The 21,605-nt window shown below is 37.9% G+C and overlaps 2 protein-coding genes across 2 annotated transcripts in view; both read left to right on the top strand.

The window, feature by feature from the left end:
* The window catches only part of LOC126976254 (NBAS subunit of NRZ tethering complex-like), a 37,977-nt gene extending 27,566 nt beyond the window's left edge, over nucleotides 1-10,411 (top strand). The window contains exons 18-24 of the mRNA XM_050824492.1: nucleotides 1,847-1,983; nucleotides 3,605-3,802; nucleotides 5,614-5,716; nucleotides 6,643-6,839; nucleotides 7,990-8,102; nucleotides 8,806-8,938; nucleotides 10,378-10,411. Of these exons, the coding sequence (XP_050680449.1) occupies nucleotides 1,847-1,983; nucleotides 3,605-3,802; nucleotides 5,614-5,716; nucleotides 6,643-6,839; nucleotides 7,990-8,102; nucleotides 8,806-8,938; nucleotides 10,378-10,396 (900 nt within the window). The 3' untranslated portion in view covers nucleotides 10,397-10,411. The remainder of the gene's footprint in view (nucleotides 1-1,846; nucleotides 1,984-3,604; nucleotides 3,803-5,613; nucleotides 5,717-6,642; nucleotides 6,840-7,989; nucleotides 8,103-8,805; nucleotides 8,939-10,377) is intronic.
* An 878-nt stretch (nucleotides 10,412-11,289) lies between these two features.
* LOC126976257 (uncharacterized) overlaps nucleotides 11,290-21,605 on the top strand; it is a 29,459-nt gene continuing 19,143 nt past the window's right edge. Inside the window, exons 1-7 of the mRNA XM_050824507.1 lie at nucleotides 11,290-11,306; nucleotides 12,299-12,410; nucleotides 12,855-12,955; nucleotides 13,102-13,206; nucleotides 13,988-14,121; nucleotides 16,859-17,067; nucleotides 18,110-18,297. Coding sequence (XP_050680464.1) covers nucleotides 12,339-12,410; nucleotides 12,855-12,955; nucleotides 13,102-13,206; nucleotides 13,988-14,121; nucleotides 16,859-17,067; nucleotides 18,110-18,297 — 809 coding nt within the window. The 5' untranslated portion in view covers nucleotides 11,290-11,306; nucleotides 12,299-12,338. The remainder of the gene's footprint in view (nucleotides 11,307-12,298; nucleotides 12,411-12,854; nucleotides 12,956-13,101; nucleotides 13,207-13,987; nucleotides 14,122-16,858; nucleotides 17,068-18,109; nucleotides 18,298-21,605) is intronic.

Here is a 21,605-nt window from a genome sequence, read left to right as displayed (position 1 = left end):
ACACTACAAGAAGCAATACTGTGTTTCGGTCTGAAGAGCGACGTAGCTAATGAAATTACTGGGCAAATGAGACTTGGCATCTTATGTCTCATGGTGACGAGCGCAGTTGTAGTGCCGCGAAGGATTTTTGGGTCTTTCAAGCATCCTGAGCGGCACTGCATTGTATTGGGCAGGGCGTATCAATTACCATCAGCTGAATGTCCTGGTCGTTTCGTCCCATTTTATCATAAAAAAAAGGTAGGCTGCATCTCCACAAGGGTGTATACACTGCATGTTTTGTTAATAAACGGGAAGTTAAGTTATTCCAAGTGTAAAACTTTTTAACTTTATCTTACCTTTGCCACTATAAAATTACATGACAGCGAGGAGTAAATTTAAACTTGGAGTCACTTTACATCGCGTTTATTAATAAGACATAGTATGTTTAGCAGACGTAAATTATTAAATTAAACTATTAAGATAATCATAATAGCGATTTTAAACTAGCTTTAGGTAATGTAATATAAGAAAAAGACAGAGAAAATATATTTATTTTAGTATTTTATAAATATATTTTCTCTGTCTTATATATAAATATATTTATTTTATTTATTATATATATATACTAGCTGACCCGACAGACGTTGTTCTGTGCATGATAAAAAAAATAATGTTTTTTTATGTATTTGTCAATAATCTGTATATATGTATATATAAGAGATTTCCACGTATATAGTCACTCATCACGATATCTCTGGAACCATTAGAGCTAAAGACTTGAAATTTGGTAGGAATATTCTTTTCACTGAGTAGAGGTCAGCTAAGAACGGGGTTTCCAAAATTCCATCCGCAAGAGTTTTTTTTTTTATTATTAACAGAACAACGTCTGTCGGGTCAGCTAGTATTTCATAACACTAAGAATTATTTTGTAAAATATGCCCCCTGTCAATGACTTTCTATGTAATGTATAGAACGTCATTGCTCCGTGTTGTTAACTGTAATGTAATTGTTTCACAGCAGAACTATCAAATCGTGCGTCAATAAATTCTCTCATAGAAAATATGTCCATACAAAACAAATATTGAAAATAAAAATAGTTATGGGTCTCAAATCGAAATAAAAACTATCGTATCTCTCACGTAGGACTAAACTGCACTCCATGAAGTAATCCCCATTAAAATCCGTTCATTAGTTTAGGAGGCCATCGGGGACAAACAACGTGTCACGTAATTTATATGTATTATTGCTGATCCAGCAAACGTTGTATTGCCGATATTAAAATCGCGATACAAACGTAACTGTTGGTCGTAGATGGGTGAAAATTTGAAGTTGTATGTATTTTTTAATGCTGACTCATAATCAAACAAATTAAAAAAAAAAATAAAAAAAAATCGTGTGGACCACCCTTAACATGTAGGGGGATGAAAAATAGATGGCACTCAAAATTTCATGAAAATCGGTCAAGCTGTTTCGGAGGAGTTCGGTCCCGCACACCGTGACACGAGAATTTTATATATTAGATATATTTAGACAATAGACGTGAATAATTATGGTAGGGAAATTATGGCATATTAAAGTGTTTTTTAATAATTTAAACTAATTAAGGAATTGAAATATACTCGATTTCCAATAAACAGATAAAATTCCTCCCTCCATTTTTCGCGTTCCTGAACGATGGGTTCTTGAAGTCGGTTTAGAGCTCTGATTAAAGAGTTTTTCTGTCTCTGTTTGTGAATAAGTTAAGCCATTTAATGAGTTTATGTTTGAAGATGAAGAAATAATTTAAGTAGTTGTTCCTTGCCCGCCTCACTCACAAATCTAAATTAAAACTAATCCATGAAATGTTAAGAAGATCGTCTCTGTGCAGGTATTCAGGTCCAAACACGAGTTAGAGCTGGACATAGAGACACAGGTGCGGCTGGCGGAGCGCTGCCTGCTGGCTCACGAGGACACGCACCAGCTGCCGCTCGCCTGCGACCTGCTGCACTCAGTACTCGAAAACTCGTGAGCCTCTCATATTTTCTCTTTATAGTAAGACAAGCAATGCGTTTGCTTGATAGTGTTCGCACCAATTAACTGCCTTCATGATCCACATTCGTCTTTTCTCTCTTTCCCCTTCTAAGGCTTGAGGCTTCATCTGCGCACGAGCATTTCATCTTCTGCAATACCTGAGATCATCCAGGCTAGTAGGAATATGTAGGAATATTGACACACTTTCAGAGGTTTCTTTACGAGTAGCTCCTTCAGACAGGATACCTGCTATATGGCTACCACAGTCGACGTCTTGTTCTGCGGCCAAGCACTTTTTGTGTCTCAGTGTTAAATAAGGGCGCCGTAGCTAGTTCAATTACTGGGCTACTGAAACTAAACATACGATGTTGAGCGCATTCTTTCAGATTTTTTGATGTACTATCTTGAGGGGCACTACAGTGTCGTTGGCAAGACTGGACTCTAACACATCTAAATAGTTCAGTGATCCATAGCTGCAGGGCATATGGACTGTAAGTTTCGGGATGGGTTTAAGGCGGGAACAAAGAGGATATGAAAGGAGAAAGCACACTACGACGACTTATATAGCCGAATTGTTAGTGACCCTGACTACTAACTAGAGGTCCCGGGTTCAAACCCCGGTAGGTGGAAACATTTATATGATAAATATGAATGTTTCTTTCCGACTCATAGATGTTTATAGTTATTTATGCAACTGTTGTGTAATAAGGGGTAATACGAATGTGGATTTGTGATAATAGTATCACATGAGTGTTTTAATACCTAATTATCAACAGTTGCATACAAGACTTTATCTACACCCAGAATATGGTTCCTTCAAAAGATTCTGAAACAGTTAGCTTACTGCTAACACTAAAACACCAGTCCTAGTAGTAACCTAATATCATTCATTTCTGATTATATACATATAAACTAAGTATTGAAACAATTATTTATTTTAGTAGTAATTTACATTTTGTAAAGTGCAATAATTAAAATATAATGTCTTTTTGCAGCGTTTAAAATGAATCGCTCATTTTTTGTATACAAAACAATAAAAATATCGAAGTAAAATGGCGGGGATTCGAATAACCTACTTTTTTTTACGGCGTGTGATGTTCTGGTAGTGTGGAACGCGCGTAAACGAAAATGTTCTTTTTTTGAAATTCATACAGATACCACGCACCGAACTCTTTCTACCGAAAAAAAAAACATTGGAGTATTGTTATGAAATTCAGTACAACATTACAACACTCGTTTGGATGATGTAATGGTTATTAAGAACATTGGGTGTTTTAATGTTGACAATAAGCTAACTGTTTCAGAATCTTTAATAGAGGATTTAAAGCATGGGTGTAGATAATAAGTAAATACTTATTATCTATTCATATCTTATTATCATATTATATTATCTTATTATAAATATGTATGTTTAAGTAAGTATACATTGTATTAGATATATCGTTGTCTTGCAACACATAACACAGGCTATATGCCTAATTTCCGGCAAGATAATTTATGTAAAGGTGTGTCTATATTATTATTATATTGGGAACGGCCGTTAGAGAGTTTCGCTGGGCTGTAGCAAAGGTAGAAAGCCCGACAGTTAGTCTGAATGTATGCTTGCTGGGTCCAGCGACGCGGAGTCGTGCTCGTGGGCCGTGGAGCGCGTGCGCGAGCTAGAGCGCGTGGTCAGCGGCTGCAGCAAGCTGGCTGGCCGCGCAGTGCCGACGTCGCCGCGGGAGCTGGCCCACGTGCTGCGAGTGCCCGACCCCGCGCACTGCGCCCGTCTGCTCACCCGCCTGGCTCGCTCACACCGCGTCGCCGCACACGCGTGAGTCCTCACTTCAACTTCAAGCTGTCGTCATTGTCAAAGTTGATTTAATTGTAGCTTCAATTATTTTATCACTCATATATTATATCTATACAAACATTATGTGTGTGTGACTTAAAACTATAAGACGACACTTTATAGTTTTGAGTCACACACACATAATAGATTTGTGAGTGAGGCAGCCGGCTGTCGTCATTGTATAACTTGAAGTGTCAAATTGTCAAAGTTGTTGTAATTGAAGCTTCAATTATATTATCACTCATATACAGGATGTCCCAAAGTTATGGGACATGAAGGGAAAGTACCTTAAATATCGAAGATAGGCTATTTTACTGAGAGAAAACTTTATGTTATTTTTAAAAGTTAGTACTTCTGCATTCAAAGATTTTCTAAAAATTACTTGCCTCGTCTGGGAATCGAACCGACTTAAATTAAAAAAAAAACATACCTATTCTTATGATGCCAATCGAAAGAATGGCCAAAAACTAATAACACTTCTTAAGTAACATAGTATTTTAAAAGAAAGTAGTCAATTAAGTGGTTATTTTTTGTAAATTAATTAATTAAATGTTAAAAATGTGATCCCTCTTGTCTTACGAAAATTGGCAATTTTTTAATGAGTCCGCTGCCTGTTGACTTTCTTATCATTTTATGGTGAATACTCGATATCATATGGCACAATTCTGTTTGTAACTCACCCACGTTCGCGTATCGCTTTTTGTATAGCATATCTTTCACGTATCACCAAAAGAAGAAATCTAATGGTGTAAGGTCCGGGGAATCTGGCCATTATCGGTCCATTTGTAACAATCGAAATAGGAAAACGTTCATTTTACGTTCTTCCTTTCTTTTCAAATACGTTACTTATGTTACTTAAGAAGAGTTATTAGTTTTTGGCCATTCTTTCGATTGGCATCATAAAATTAGTAGTAGTTTTTTTTTACATTTCAGTCGGTTCGAATCCCAGACGATTCAAGTAATTTTTAGAAAATCTTTGAATGCAGAAGTACTAACTTTTAAAAATAACATAAAGTCTTCTTTCAGTAAAATAGCTTATATTCGATATTTAAGGTACTTTCCCTTCATGTCCCATAACTTTGGGACATCCTGTATATGCCTACAAATATTATATTGTGTGTGTGACTTAAAACTATCAGATGATAATTTATAATCACACGCACATAATAGGTTAATGAGTGAGGCAGCCGGCTGTCGTCGTTGTCAAATTTGAACTGTCAAATTGTCAAAGTAATTTAATTGAAGCTTCAATAATTAAAACAATTTTTATATCATTCATATATATTGTGTATGTCCTTTTTAGTTTAGACTAATAAACAGCATGTATATTTGTTTCAGGTATGAGAAAATAAAACTTGTTTCAATCTTTAGCACCAGTCACTACCAATCAAATTAGAATACAAAAATACTCTAAGCTTGGTGGTCTACTTTAACGTGACATTGGCAAACTTGTGGTATACCTTCCACAGGAGACATAGTACGAGGAATAGAGCAGAATATCCATACAAACGTTATGTGTGTGTGTGACTCAAAACTATAAATTATCATCTTATAGTTCTAAGTCACACTTTTATCGGCACTCCCTTTGTCTGTCTATTGCTTTTTTAGGTAAAGGAGTTTTCAACTATCATCTTATAGACTAAGGTTTTGTTAGGCTATACTACTATAGAATGACCTTGAATAATTTAGGGTCTGTTTTTGGGACCCTTATCGACGAGAAAATAATTTAGCGTCATTTCATTTACTTAAATTTTAATGTGATGCAATTTTAAACCTTTTTTAACTGGTGGCAGGACTGAGAAATCCAAACAAAAAGAATGGAGCAGTGTTCTTAAAGACATGGTGGATCTTCAGACAACGATCTTTTCCTATGTATCCCGAGAGGAAGTTCATGAGGTACATACACCTTGTTCGATATTAATTATTGTCTTTATACTAGACCTTCCTTATTAATTCTCCTTAATTTTAGTATGTAGTCTTTCGAATCCGCGGTGAGATGTCCTAATTAGGTATTGTATTTTATAGTAAAAAAAAATAGGAGAAGGTAACCCAGAAGATAAGAAAGAAAATAATACTAACTGATGCCTTAAATTAAGCATTAAATCTAAAGTGGCACTAAACCGGACACATTTCCCGACTGACAGATGCTTGATGGACCATTCAGAGCACAACGTGGAAGGGACCTGTAGGAAAGAGAATCGTGGGCAGACAGTGCATATAATTTGGGACTGACCGGACGACCATGGGTACCTTCAAATAAGCGTGTACCTTCCATGAATGGCGGAAACGCTCCTGTTATTCCTCTTGTGTTGCAAGAGACTGTGGGCGGTGGTGATCACTTAACACCAGGTGACCCGTACGCTCGTATGTCGCCTCCCTTTCCATATATTTCCAATGAGGAAAATTTTTCATTGAGACTATGTTCTTGTTATATCATCAGACTTAGCACTCGGTGTCAGACTTGTCCCTGTCCGCTTAATATTACTAGTTTTTTTAATGAAAATAAGGGACGAGACGAGCAGGACGTTCAGCTGATGGTAATTGAAACGCCCTACCCATTACAATGCAGTGCCGCTCAGGATTCTTGATAAAACTCAAAAATTCTGAGCGGCACCACAATTGCAATCGTGACATTGAGACATAAGCTGTTAAGTCTCATTTGCCCAGTAATTTCACTAGCTACGGCGCCCTTCAGACTGAAACACTCATAACTGCTTCAAGGCAGAAATAGGCGCCGTTGTGGTATCCATAATCTAGCCGGCTTCCTGTGCAAAGGTGCCTCCCACTGGTAAAGTCTAAAGGTCTAGTGCCGTAATGTACAGATTTACGCATCAGCGCTGTTGACGTCTGGAGACGCGGACAGCATCAGGCTGGCAGGCGAGGTGCTGAGTGTGGCCCTGAACCGCCACTCGTCGCGCCTCGTGGACTACGAAACCTCTGTGCGCCTCGTCACTACCGCCGCCACCGAGTACTTCAACTCCGCCTCCTCGCTCCTCGATCCTGCGCTCACGCTGGCCAAGTATGATCCTCCGGAACAGAGTTTAGCTTTGGCAAATGCATCCTGAGTGATTACAGATGATGAATGGTCCGGCTAAATCGTTTGTTTATTAATTTGTTGGAATTCACTAATAACATTTGAAAACAAAATTTTATTGCGTTCCGTGCGAGTGCTCTCCCAACTGAGCCAACCGTTCGAGTGACGTATCGTCATAAAATCTTGTATGCTTTGTTCAACTCTCAGGTTTTGGCTTCATCTACAGGATCTACTTTACAGTTTATAACCTGCTCAATCCCAATATTTGCATATTAGGAAATTGACTTGAGATGTCGCTCTTACTAATCTAAACTATTGTTGTTTTATATTTTTAAAAGTCACGTCAAGATTTTATTTATGTATTATTCCCAGAAGTGAGGGTTATCACTTTAGAAACATAAAAAAGTTCTCTACATTATCAGCCCAATAGTACTAACTACCAACCTAGGCCATACTTTTATTATATGTTAAGGGTTGTAACTTCATTAGTAAGTCATATAGTCAATTGCATGAAAATAAATTTCAATTCATTGCGATAAACTATTCTTGATGAGTTTATCCAAGCATCTATCGCCCATTTATTGTGTTTGTGTAACCTCATTACGGAAAAATTACTATACAGAAAAGTCTTCCTTCCTTGCTGCTTACTATATTTCTGAAAGACCTCTAAAGTCCCGAACCAAGTGCTCTGTGCACGGCTCGATCACCTAGCGTTTCATTGAGACGTCGCTAAATTGTGTGTCTTCTACCGCATTTATCACGGGGAGTTTTCCGTAGAGCTGTTTCACCTGATTCCTGCGTCGAATTCTACCTTCGCACGACACGCCACGAATTAGCACATCTTCCCCACCATCTGGATGTGTCGAGTTCCTTTACAGCGCGGTTTTCAAGGATCTTTATTCCACATACCACAAAGCTGTGCAATGAGCTTCCTTGTACGGTGTCCCAAGACGATACGACTTGGGTACCTTTAAAATAAGCACGTACACTTTTCTTAAAGGCCGGCTATGCTCCTGTGATTGACGGCAGTGATGACCGACCCGTACGCTCGTTTGCCCTCCTTTCCCATAGAAAAATTCCAATTACAAGACATCAGTAACTTCATAGAGTAGTCAAAAATACGTGTGTCATACAGGTCGTGCCTGTTGCTGATAGAGCGCGGGAATCCTGCCGTGGAGACGGAGATAGATTTGATTGACGCATTGCCACTGCTGCATTCCTTCCGCATACAGATGTTGCCGATCCAAGGTCAGATATTAAACAAGTTATTATTTTTTCAGTAATTTCCCTAACTTTTTGGGCTACATATGCAAGTTGTGGGCGATGCGATATCGACACATTAATCCAACGGGAGTTTTAACCAACCACCGATCTTAATAATAAATATTGGCAGTATTTTAACTCTACAGTTGCTTTTCTTCCTAATACGCACGGATTGCCTTGTATTTATTGGATAAATATTTGTTGGGATCATTATTATTTGTTACCTTAGTCCACACGATTAAGTTATATATTTTTTTTAAATAGCTCAAATTAACAGGCTTTTGGTTTATACTAAAATTAATTGAAGAAAGGTGCAATCCTTAAATTACTAAAAAATTACATGCTCACCCGACAAACGTTGTTCTCATTAACTAAACGTTGCAGTGTGTGATCTGTCTCTTACTGCCAAACAACTGGCAGTTATTTCAAATATAGTTTCGGATAAGGTTACATAAAAAAAGTTTATATTAAATTGGTCGTTAAATTTTTTGATTTTAGGTTTCTGCGCAATTCTCTTAATTTTTTTCAAATGTAAAAACCCTCTATAATTTATTAGAAAGCATTTAAAAATAGATGAATGAAATCGGTAAAGCCATTCTCAAGTTATAGCGTGGCCAGGAGGAATAGGGGGTAATATTTTATGTATATAGATATATTATATAATATTTAAAAAGTTGTTACGCCACAGTTCGTCTGTGCGAGGATCGAATGAAACTGATAGAGGAGTGCTTGACGTCTGAAGAGAGCGCCTACATGGCCAGCGAGAAACTGCTGCAGCTTGCTAAGTTGCTGCGGGTGGCCGGGGATCACGACGATGCCAGGTGTGTATCCTCACCAGTAATACTGTAATGAGCTTAGTTAACACATTTATCTACACCCATGCTTTAATTCCGAAGATTAAGATTCTAAAACAGTTACCTTATTTCCAAGATTAAAACACCAAATGTTCTAGTAACCATTACATCATCCAAACGAGTGTTGTAATGAATTTCAGTAAAACATTACAACATTCGTTTGGACGATGTAATGGTTACTAGGACTGGCTTTTTTTAATGTTAGCAGTGAGATAACCGTTTCAGAATCTTTTATATAGGATTCATATTATGGGTGTAGATAAAGTCTTGTATGCAACTGTTGATAATTAGGTATTAAAACACTCATGTGATACTATTATCACACTCGGCTTTGCTTCGTGTGATAAACCCACATTCGTGTTTTAATACCCCTTATTACACAACAGTTTATTTGATGACCTGTGTTAACGCCACTATCTATCTATCCTTGTCCTTCTATCACGCTCTTGCTCTTACCCACTTCATCCCGCCCGCTGCACCACGATGTTTGCAAGGATGGAACCAGTTCTTCTTCTTCCTTCACGGTCCGCGCACGCGCTTGACACCAAGTGAAGTCGCTCGCAAATTAACGCGCCGCGAAATGAATTGTGAAGAGGAGGAAAGTCTCTTCAAACAGTTGGACTACAAACCAAGACCGAATTAAGTGTCGCCAGCGACACAGCTTGATCAGGATAGTTTCCTAGTCCTACGCATAGTCCACTCCGCAAGAAGTCCGCTGAATTGCGACTGTATTGCTCAGCCGATAGTGGTCTTCACAACTTGGTTACACCCGAAATGGTGAAGTAATCAATCAAGTCTTTGATCAAGTACGAGAACCAGATTTTATAAATAAACGCAAGAAAATGGTTTGAACTTACTATGCTCTCCTATCAATAGATTAATAAATATGTACACAGATATACAAAAAGATTATCATGAATGTATTTTATTAATTGTGAACCTGTTAAAGTTTAGACTAGTTTGTAATTAATATAGGGTTTGGTGCTGCACCAGGAACAGACATAAGCTTATAATGCCTACTACCCGACTAAGTCGAGCTAGTAAGTCTTGTGGGGCGATGTATATGCTTTTACAACAAGATCCCAGAAAATATCCAAAACAAAAGTCTTACGTTATTCAAAAGAAATTACTTTCTTAATGATACTACAGATTGGGAATGGAGCGACCGCCCTCAGGCTATTAAATAATAAGTTTAATAATTGATAAATATTACTTGTAATCATATTTTTTTGATAAAAAAAATCTCGCTGAGTTTGTTGCGCCCATTCTTCTCAGATCTGTGGCATTCGTTTTGGAATGGGTGGTAATTTTTTTGACTTTCAATAAGTGATGTCACATCCTATTTTGAATAAAAATATTTGAATTTGGATTTGAATATTCTATAAAAAAAAACTGGTATAATGCAGTAGGTATGTCATTGTATAGAGAGAGTATGGTGCTGCACCGCGTGTGTGAGCAAGCGGTGCGGGCGAACGCGGGTGCCGTCGCGGTCAACGTAGCTTTGCGCGTGGCCGCCTTGCGGTGCAGCGGAGCCGGAACGGGCGCAGCAGCAGCGGCGCGCATGTCGGGCGTGCTGCACGCCGCAGCGCTGCTGCCCGCTGCTGCCGACGCGCCGCCGCACACGCGCCGCACGCTGCTCGCGGCCGCCGCCGCCACCGCGCCGCCCGAACACATCGCGAACATACTCAATGACAGGTAACCACGCTTTCGCGAGGATAACTTGAAGTTTTATTGAAAACAAGATTCAAGCCTTTTGTTCAAACTACACGAACCCTAAAAGGAAAGGGTGAAATCTCTTGGCTTTGAAAACACGGGGAATGAGAAGCCAAATGAAAGTAGGTCCGGGTCATGCTACCGCTGTCGTCTTGGAAACTTTCACCACACTCATAGATATATTTGATATTGTCAATAAAGTAGTTTCTTATTAGTTTTAGCTCCCGCCGGGCCTTTAAAGTCGTTTTTTTGTGTTTCCTACTTGTATACCACCTTATCCACATATAACGCTGTTCGATCTTTGCATTATATATTGTTTGATAAAGTGCCAGTAAATTTCAACCGTAAAGATCGGACGTGTTAAGGTGCCATCTATCGCTACTGTACCTCAACCCGAAGCTGAAACCAGTAGCAAATCGCGTCACAACCACGTGACGTATGTGTGGGTGCTGGATATTAGTATTTATTATCTCTCCACCCCCTCTTCCGCTTGGAACCGCCGTACGAGAAGTAGCTGTCCGAGACGTTCTCAGCCGCCTCTCGAATGTTGAAACCACGTTGGTTCCTGTAGAGCCGTGACCCGGTGGATGCTGTTTATGGCGAGGAACAGTAAAAGTATGTGGTATGAGCATTGTTCCTTTTCTCCGTTTTTATTACTCCTATCAACAATATACAGTCCAATTTTAATATCGAGGAAACGCAGTGTTACGCTATTTTATTATTGTAACAAATATTATGAACTTATGGTTTGCGGAACACCACCATCGCCACTAAACTCAAAACTACAACATTCCATATATCTTGGTATGTGTTTTGAAATCTCCAGTGTAGTACAGACATTATTTTGAGATTTTTATAATTCCTAAAAAAAACACGGTACAAATAGCAGTTTTTCCGTTTATCCGTTTTTTCAAGTCACTGATAATTATTTGTGAGTTCACACTAGAGGTGGTCGTTAAATCAATAAACTATTTTTATTAACAGTTTTATATTCGTTAACAAATTAACTGCTTTTCTTCAACGAAAAAACCTGTTGAACATAATAAGCTAATAAATTTAATCAACGTCTGCGCCCGTAACTCACAATAAATGAAGAAACTGAATGCCTCACTAAAACAGCTTAATTCAAAACAGTTGACGAATTTGCGAACGAAAACCTTGACTTGATATTATATTGACGCAATGAAAACCTAAATTATTAATAAATGCATTAACCGATTTTTCAAAACCCGTTCACGAATTAACAGTTTTTTCAACCTGTTGACTATTGACAAAAAACAGCTTCACTGTTAAATTTAGTCGTCATTCCCATCATTTACAATTATCACTATCTAGTGTCTTTGTTTCAACATGATAGACCACCTGGTTAAAAAAATAAGATTGGATTTTATATGGTCCACAGTGAGTAATAAAAAAAAATATTAATTCAGTTCGGACTTCGGACAGTTCAATTCCAATTCCATTCAATAAAATTCGTCACATACAATATATTAAACCTGCATTATATATTATTATTGATAGCGTGTTTTAACATACAATATGCACCATCTAGTAGGACACCGAAACTAAGTGAACAATTATACAGTACTATTAGGTTGTCGTGTGCTGTTTCAGACTAAAAGTGGAAGTGGAGAGGCTGTCACCGAAGCCGAGCATGTTGGGAGGCAGCGCGGGTGGCTACACCTGGACGTCCACCGACGACGAGTTCTCTGACGCGCTCAGCACGGTCGGTGGCTTCATTCATGTGCATATTAATTCATCAATTATTGAACTGTTAGCAAAATATACTCACTGAATCATTTCACTAGAAACCATATAAGCTATTTCCTAAAATAGAAGAGATGCTATAGAACTTGATCACTTATACGTCTAGATAGAATGTGAAATCGTCGAAAACAGTTAACATCCATTTTGAGCACGGCACGCACACTAACACAAAGTGCCACACAAATCGCGAGTGTAGGACGTAGCTTGTCACATACACTAAAGTAATAAGCATGGCCTGTTCTCATTGGTTGTCTCTAAATATCAGTGGAAAATGGAGTTGCAGTAGAAAAACGCTAAGTATTTATGTAGATATTATGAATGTCCGTCGAGGAAGCTCTTGCAATGATGATAAATTTTTGGAATTAGAACTTCGTTTTTATTTTATTTTTTTTGTATATTCCAGCCCGTCACTGAGAAGAAGGACATATTGAGTCCGCTACAGAATGAGAAGAAGCCTCTCATCAACTATTTGGTGGATACTATTCAAAATAAACTTATACCCAGGTAAAAGATTTATAGAAATAATATTAAATATACCTATGTGGCCATTATCGAAGTTTCTATCTAGTTTTTAAGTTGTAACAATATTTATGGGCAGATTAGTTATGTAAAATTCTTAGCTTTTATTTAACTGTTTTTTTTAATTGCAGTGACGTGTCTTCGGAGTTAGAGACAGAGGCGTACAAGGCAGAACGTAAAGTGCATTTTCAAGAGTTCTATCGGACGCTGTATCCACAGGCTGAGGTCTCGCCCTGGTAATGTATAGCACGCATCTCAGTTTCTAAATAATTTTAAAATATGCTATTATATATGTGTATGCTTTTCAAAAAGAAAATTAAGGGCAAGAAAACTTTTATTCAGGTACTGCTTAATTTTATAATTGATTTTTGCAATTTTTGTCAGCTGTATGTAGTTGTACAACTCTTGATTGGCTTGATGAAAATTTGTGTATAGTTCTCACGTGACTGGCCAATGGATATGATATATTCTGCCCGCGACTTTGCCCGCATTAAATTTGTAACCACATAATCATTCCATTCCTTTGTACAGGATGTCGGCCAGTTTTTGGGTACCACAACGGCGCCTATTTCTGCCGTGAAGCAGTAATGTGTAATCATTACTGTTTCGGTCTGAAGGACGCCGTAACTAGTGAAATTACTGGGCAAATGAGACTTAACATCTTATGTCTCAAGGTGACGAGCGCAATTGTAGTGCCGCTCAGAATTTTTGGGTTTTTCAAGAATCCTGAGTGCCACTGTAGTGTCGTCCCTTATTTTCATAAAAAAAAATCACTCAGATGAATACTGATGTTATTTTTATTGAAGTAGGCGTTACTTTGCGGAAATCCATAATTATTCAAATGTTTTAAGTTCTCATCAGGCGAGACGGCACGTCCTGGGGATGCCTCGTGTAGAGGCGAAACACGTGTCGAATTGTTTGGCGGCAAATATTAGCGGAATTGACACTGAAGAGAACTTAAATCATTTGTATACTGATGTTATTGGTGATTTTTATATTAGTTACAAATGACGGCAGGTACTACTGCTACAATAAGTTCAGTGTTGAGAATGAGCTGGAAGGCGGGCCCGAGTCGCCGCTGTCCGCTCTCAACGTGTACTACATGCGTGACGCGCTCGGCGACCGTCCGCAGCGACAACACGAGATCCACGGTAACCAATCACACCTACTATGGCTGCTCCTTCACCAACACATGCCAACCCTAACAAAAAATGTTTATTTTTGTCAAAATACAATTTAAAAATCACTAACGGCCGTTATATTCAGTCTGTCTCTTACTTGAGATAAAAATCATAACTATCGTTGACTTTTCTGTCCCAATAAACTTATCGACGGTAACTCACTTTATCCGTACACGTTGTCTGTCCAGTCGACGACTGTCCAATTGACGCGTCCCAATATAAGGCGATAAGAATGACTTAACGGGTATATGGAGACAGTAGTAATTTATCTCTATCTGTAGATAGTATATTGGGAACGGCCGTTAATGAACGTCAAAATCTACTATTCGAAAATTTTATATGCCTCAGAACTGAGACGAAAGGGAGTAAGAAACTCTGCGGGCCCCTTTTTTTAAAATAAAATTCATTGCAATAAAATGGCTTGGGCGGTCACTCTTTTCCCAAGGACTAATATGTTAAGTCATTTATGCCATAGTAAACTTACCACACAAGTATGTTTTATAAAAATATTTTAATTTACTAACACATGTTGTATATATTATGTTCTGGGATCCTGTTGTAACAGCATAGCCATCGCCATTCGCCCAACAGTGAATTACTAACTCGATAGTTGGCATAACAATTCTATGTTTGTATAAGTTATAAAAGCGCGAATAGTCCTTGCGGTTATGAGTGAACATATTTACATTACGTTGTATATACGTGTCTGATGTGCAAAATAAACGCGCGGCCTCTCGACGTGGAAGCATATCACAGATGTCCGGTGCGGGTAAGAGAATGGCAACAGCGCACGAGTCGCTGTCTCACTCTTCAAATTTATAAATAGCCCGAATAGCACGTGGACTGTAATATGTGGCCTATACAACTTGTTATGTTTTTAAGCACATGGTTGAGGGAGGCGATGGCTGGCTCATGCGTCATGTTCGTGAACGGGCGCTGCTTGTGGTGGCAGGATGATCCTGTTGCCGGGGACTCGGTTTCAGATTCTTATAAGTTATTGTGTATATATATATGTATGGATATATACATGTTTATTTATTTATAATCGCTTATAAAATGCTCACAGAATACCTTTATTGATTTATGGTGTATGTGGATGATGCAGCTACTGTACTCAATAACTTTTGTATTAATTTACATTTACTTTTTTGACTTACACGTGTAAGACATTGACTATTTGACGTTTGAGTGTGTTTGTTGCATCATTTTACATTTTACATATTATATTGTAATTGAAATGATCTGTAAATCTGGATATAAAAGAGTGGCAATGAGTTTCTTGCTATTTCTTCTCATTAGCTCAACCCTTTACGAAGTAGCGGTAGATTCAATAAGAAAAACATTTTTTTTTGACATTCATAAGTGTCATTTCCGTGACCTACGTGATAAATTATTTAATAAATGATAAATAAACTGATTTTGATTTGATTTGACACTTCACTCACACACTCACTTCTAGGATTAAGACACAAATAAATTTTTTTAACGATACGGGACTGAAACCCACGACCTCTCGCGCTTCGTGCGAGTGCCTTTCCAACTGAGCTTACCGTTCGAACGGTTCATAAAATTTTGTTTTCCTAATATCGTGTGCAAGTTCGTTTTTGCGAAAGCGAATTTTCGCAAAGTACCACTTTCCCACACGTTGACAAGAGCGTGCGGGAATGTAGCTGAGCGTGCGGGAATGTGGTGAGCGTGCGGGATTGTATAAGAGTATACGAGCGATTCTCTCGCACTCTCTTCGCATTAACACGTGCTTGTGACACTGTCTCCCCGAGCCCGAGCGCTCTTGCTCGCGCCGGTTTGTTTACATCTGTCGTCTGGAATGGACCTGTCAATTCGTGCGTGTGTCCTCCCCCCGTCCCAGCGCCCCAACGCCACCGTTCTATACGTTCCAATTATTCAAAATATTTGTAGTGATCGAACTTTGCGCAACTTAATAGGAAAAATAGTTTATCTACACCCATGCTTTAAATCCTCTATTAAAGATTCTGAAACAGTTAGCTTATTGCCAACATTAAAACACCCAATGTTCTAATAACCATTACCAAACGAGTGTTGTAATGTTGTACTGAATTTCATAACAACACTCCTATGTTTTTTTTTCGATCCCTTCATGCACAAAAAGAGTATCAACAAACAGCCACATTCTTATTGCTCGATGCGTGGTATCTGTATGAATTTCAAAAAAAGAACATTTTTGTTTACGCGCGTTCCAACTACCAGAGCGCCGTAAAAAAAAGTAGGTTATTCGAAACCCCGCCATTTTTCTTGAAAAAATGAGCGATTGAAGTTTTGACAGCGGTGTGCTGCCGGATATTTTAAACGCTGCAAAAGAACATAATATTCAAGTGAATTTTAATAATTGCACAATACAAAATGTAAATTACTACAAAAATAAATAATTAAGTATTTCATTAACACTTAGTTCATTTGTGTAAAATCAGTAATGTATGATATTAAGTTACTACTAGGACTGGCTGTTTTAATGTTAGCAGTAAGCTAACTGTTTCAGAATCTTTTAAATGATTCATATTATGGGTGTAGATAAAGTCTTGTATGCAACTGTTGATAATTAGGTATTAAAACACTCATGTGATACTATTATCCATGATAAACCCACATTCGTGTTTTAATACCCCTTATTACACAACAGTTGCATAAATAACTATTTCAAATTAAATTTGTGATGTGGCCTATGTTTCAGTGCTAGAAAAGTATGCGGAGAACTGTCTCTACAGGGACACAGCGTTGAGCGTAGCGTGCTTTGCTCGCTGTGCCGACGTCGGCCGGCTGCGGGAGCTGGCGAGCACGGTGTACCACGAGACCGCAGTGGCGTCCGTGATGTACGCCGCACTGCTCAAGTGTGGCGTGGCCGGGCTCAAGGACCACGTGTACTACAGCAGGCCGCGCGACGTGAGTCACGTGTGGCGTGTAATGAGTACACATTTAGAAATCACACACGCTCCTTTGGATGAGGGCAGCGCAGGAAGTCTAAATCCGAAGTTTCGGTCCGAAACGAAAGAACGACGAACTTCGAATTTAAAACCTATTACCAAAGTACTTCGCATCCGAATAGTGCGGACGGATTTCGTATCGGAACCATAGACATAACCATGTAAAGCGAAGTCGTAGTTACGATCACAATAATGTCAAGTGAATTTGGGAACAAGGTAAACGAAAGACAAAATGTCTAATCGCGAACTTAGTATCAATATTCGGATCCGAAATACTTTCGTAGTAGGAAAATGTACGATCCGTGAATCGAAACTTCGTATTTCGATTTTGGTAATAAGGCTCCAGGACCGATCGTCGTGGAAATCTTTTCGGGAGGCTTTTGTCCAATGGACGTTTTCCGGCTGATGATGATGGTGATGATGACGATCTTTTACACAGAATGCTGGCTAGATTATGGGTACCACAGTGGCGTCTATTTCTGCCATGAAACAGTTATCTGTACTCATTATTGTGTTTTGGTCTGAAGGGTGCCGTAGCTAATGAAATCAATGGGGAAATGACACTTAAGATCAGATGACACGCGCAATTGTAGTGCCGCTCAGAATTTTCGAGTTTTTCAAGAATACGAAGCAGCATTGCATTGTAACAGGACAGGGCAGGGCGTATCAATTAACATCAGCTGAACGTCCTGCTCGTCTCGTCCCGTATTATCATAAAAAAAATCTTTCGGTGTCTCAAGCCAGATTCAAGAAACTATGCGAGACTTGTATCTTCTTTTATATATTCAAATAAATATTTTATCCAATCAAATATGCCGTGATATCATGTATCATTCAAACTCCAGAAATTACTGACTTTATTGAAATCTCTATGGAATCTTTCACCACAGATTGGCCACAGCACTACAAATACGAGAAAATTTCTACGCAACTATTTCTACTATATTATGGTATTGAGTGGCCTTTTGGAATATGAAAATAAGCTTATGGTACACTTGTAGATGGCGTTGATTGCGCTGGAGTCCAAGGGGCCGAGCTCGGATCATATGGAGATCGTGCGTCACTGCATCAGGTCTCTGTGCGCCAGCAGCGAGGCGCGGCAGCTGCGGGACGTGGGCTTGGACGTGAACACGCTGCTGTACCACGCCGATCCCGATTACCGCCAGGAGCTGGTGTACAGGCTCGCCAGGTGACAGTCTGCAACACCCACACACCTTTATGATCCTCATCATCATCATCATCAGCCGAAAGACGTCCACTGTTGGACAAAGGCCTCCCCCAAAGATTTCCAAGACGATCGGTCCTGCGCTGCCCTCATCCAATGTACTCCGGCGATCTTGACCAGATCGTCGGTCCATCTTGTGGGAGGCCTACCAACACTGCGTCTTCCGGTACGTGGTATTTATGATCACTGTTATGGTATCTGATCCTGATCACCTCAGCTTGATACACTTTTATAATAAGGCCCCAGTAGCTGTTCAGGCAGTATAAATAAATTTAAATGTTTTATTAAATAATGGCTCTGTTGTAAATCCTACTTCTCCACAGCTTAATATCTACGCGATAGCCTGGGACTAGATTATTATTATTTTGTACCAATAACTTTTGTAGTAATTGTAAATTTTATTTAAAAAAAGAGCGCAAAAAAGAATGTTGAGAAAGTTTCTTGCGCCGAAGCGGTCGTAGTGTTTGAACTGACACCAAAAAGATTTCTAAAGGAATCAATCGAAATTTAAGAAAATAAATGCCTTTTTACACCACAGCTTACGCCCCGTTGAAAACACAAAACTTAAACGGCCTTACAAATAAAATTCGCATAAAGTTATAACTAATCATAAAACAAGAAAATGCAAAATGTTTACAAATATACATTTTGCTTACGATTGGTTTATTCGGACGTATAACGTTTCCCGCGTTTATTTGCAAGGCAGCTTGTCATTCGGAAAACTTCAGAATTATCATTGTATTGACAATGTTGTCAACGATATTGTAAACATTTTGCATATTCTTCGTTTATGCTTAGTCATAACTTTATACCAAGTTTATTTGTAAGGCCGTATATATTGAATATAAAAGTTTTCTTGTTTTCATGTATAAATCTAATTATTTAATAATGATAGTCGTATATTTTCGTTATGAGTATGATTTGGCCACGATAGCTCATGCAAAATATAGAAGCCGCTAATATGACCTGGTATAAACTTTTTAGTGTCAATACGTACGTAGCTTTGGAATCCATTACTTTGGCACAGTAGGCGCGGAGGTGGCTGAAGTATGTTTTTTTTTAATTTTTTGTTGAATTAAAACTGTTAGTGATTGTATTAATCTACAATTGGATCTTGATACTCTACTCGATTGGTGTAGTGCAAATAGTAGCTTGAGTATAAAAAATGCTCCCTTATATCTTCTACACGTATTAAAAACCCAATTTTGTTTGACTATAAAATTGATAATATGTCACTTGAGCGAAAGTTTGTTTTACGGGATCTAGGTGTTGCTTTGTTGACTCGAAACTATCTTTTAAATATCACTATGAAGCAATAGCAAAGAAATGTAATAAGCTATCTGGCTTCATATGTAGAGCTACTAAAGAATTCAAGTCACCAAATAGTTTACTGTTACTCTATAAGTCGCTAATCTTGAGCCAACTCAAATACGCCTCTATTGTCTGGTCACCTCAATATAATACATATACTGATATGCCTGAGTCTATTCAAAGACATCTTCTTCGCGTATTGAAGATTAGGTTTGGTCTTACATATGAGGAAAGGCTATCTTACTTCAACTTACTGAGCCTTGAGAGTCGTGGCAAATTGCATGGCCTAACGACTTTATCAAAATACTCGATGGCACAATATCTACTACCCTTTTGTTGGACATTCATCTAAGAGTTCCCAATCGGTCTTCAAGACATCTACAGCCTTTTACCATTCCGTTGTATTATAATAACGTATCCTTCCATAACCTTATGTATAGAATTTGCCGTCAATACAATGCCCTACTACCCGAAAATAGCGAATACCTGACATCTACGGTTTATCTGTTTGTAAATAATAATAATAATATTGACACACTTTTTACACAAATTATCTGCCCCAAGTTAAGCATATATAGCCTGTGTTATGGGTTACAAGACAATGATATATTTAATACAATATACTTACTTAAACATACATGAATACATATAAACATCCATGACTCGGAAACAAACATCCATATTCATCATATAAATGCTTGCACCTACCGGGATTCGAACCCGGGACCTCTAGTTTAGTAGTCGTCAATGGAAATCTGGAGTATATAATTTCCTTAATTAGTTTAATTTTTTTTAATATAACCTTACCATAATTATTCACGTCTATTTGTCCAAATATATATTATGTTCTCTGTCTTTTTCTTTTATAATATTACATTACCTAAAGCTAGCTTTAAAATCGCTATTTAGTATTTTATTTTCATAGTTATTAATTTATGCTAAACATGCTGTGTACACACCCTCGTGGAGTTACAGCCTACCTTGTATTTAGCTGATAGTTTTAATCATGTACTTCTTGTCATTCTGTTGTGTGTACCTATTAAATAAATAAATTATAAGTTAATAAATTAAATTATAACGAAAAAGTTTCTGGAAATATATTTCTTAATAAAATAATTCCTATAAATGTTTCTCATTAAATAAATTAGAAATCTAAATTTAAAAAAAAATTACTGCCGAAACCAGGGATCGAACCAGGGACCTTTAGATCTTCAGTCTAACGCTCTCCCAACTGAGCTATTTCGGCGATACAGTATATGTTGAAAATATCAATAACTTTGTATTTTATTTGTAAACGAATTGTAATATTATTTAACTGTTTGATGTATGTACGTTTTCTTTTATGGCAATACGGGACGAGACGAGCATGAATTTCAATTGTTGGTAATTGATAAACTCTGAGCGGCACTGCAATGCGCTCGTCACCCTGATACATAAGTTTGATATTTAATATTTTTAGGATTTTATCTGAAAAAACATGTAATAATGTAAATTCGATTATATAATTTTTTTAATACAATATGAAATCACTTAAAAGGCATTTATTTTCTCAAAATTAACCGGTGGCTTCAAAATCGCCTTTCATAAGGGTAGAAATTGTTTCTAAATATAAAAAAGAAATGTTATATTTTTTCATTTTCATATTTTAATTACTACCATCCATTCGAAAATGTATGCCTCAGATTTGAGAAGAGGCGCAAGAAACTCAGTGGGCTTCTTCTTTTTTTTATTAATATAGTAAGAATCAAATTTATCTTTTCTGGCATCAGCATATAGGTACATTGTTCCACAAAAATCTTATTAACTCGACTTAAACGAAGGAGTATACATAACAAGTTTAACGTTTTTATTATAATAATGTAAATAGGATTTTATATTGAATTAAGTCTCAAAGCATTGACCTATATGACTGCGGGCAGAGAAGAGCTGTTCGAATTCGTAAGGAAAATCATTTTACAGCG

The sequence above is a fragment of the Leptidea sinapis genome, chromosome 40, assembly GCF_905404315.1.
Source record: "Leptidea sinapis chromosome 40, ilLepSina1.1, whole genome shotgun sequence".
NCBI classification, from domain to species: Eukaryota; Metazoa; Arthropoda; class Insecta; order Lepidoptera; family Pieridae; genus Leptidea; species Leptidea sinapis.
This window is presented reverse-complemented; position numbering and strand designations above follow the sequence as displayed.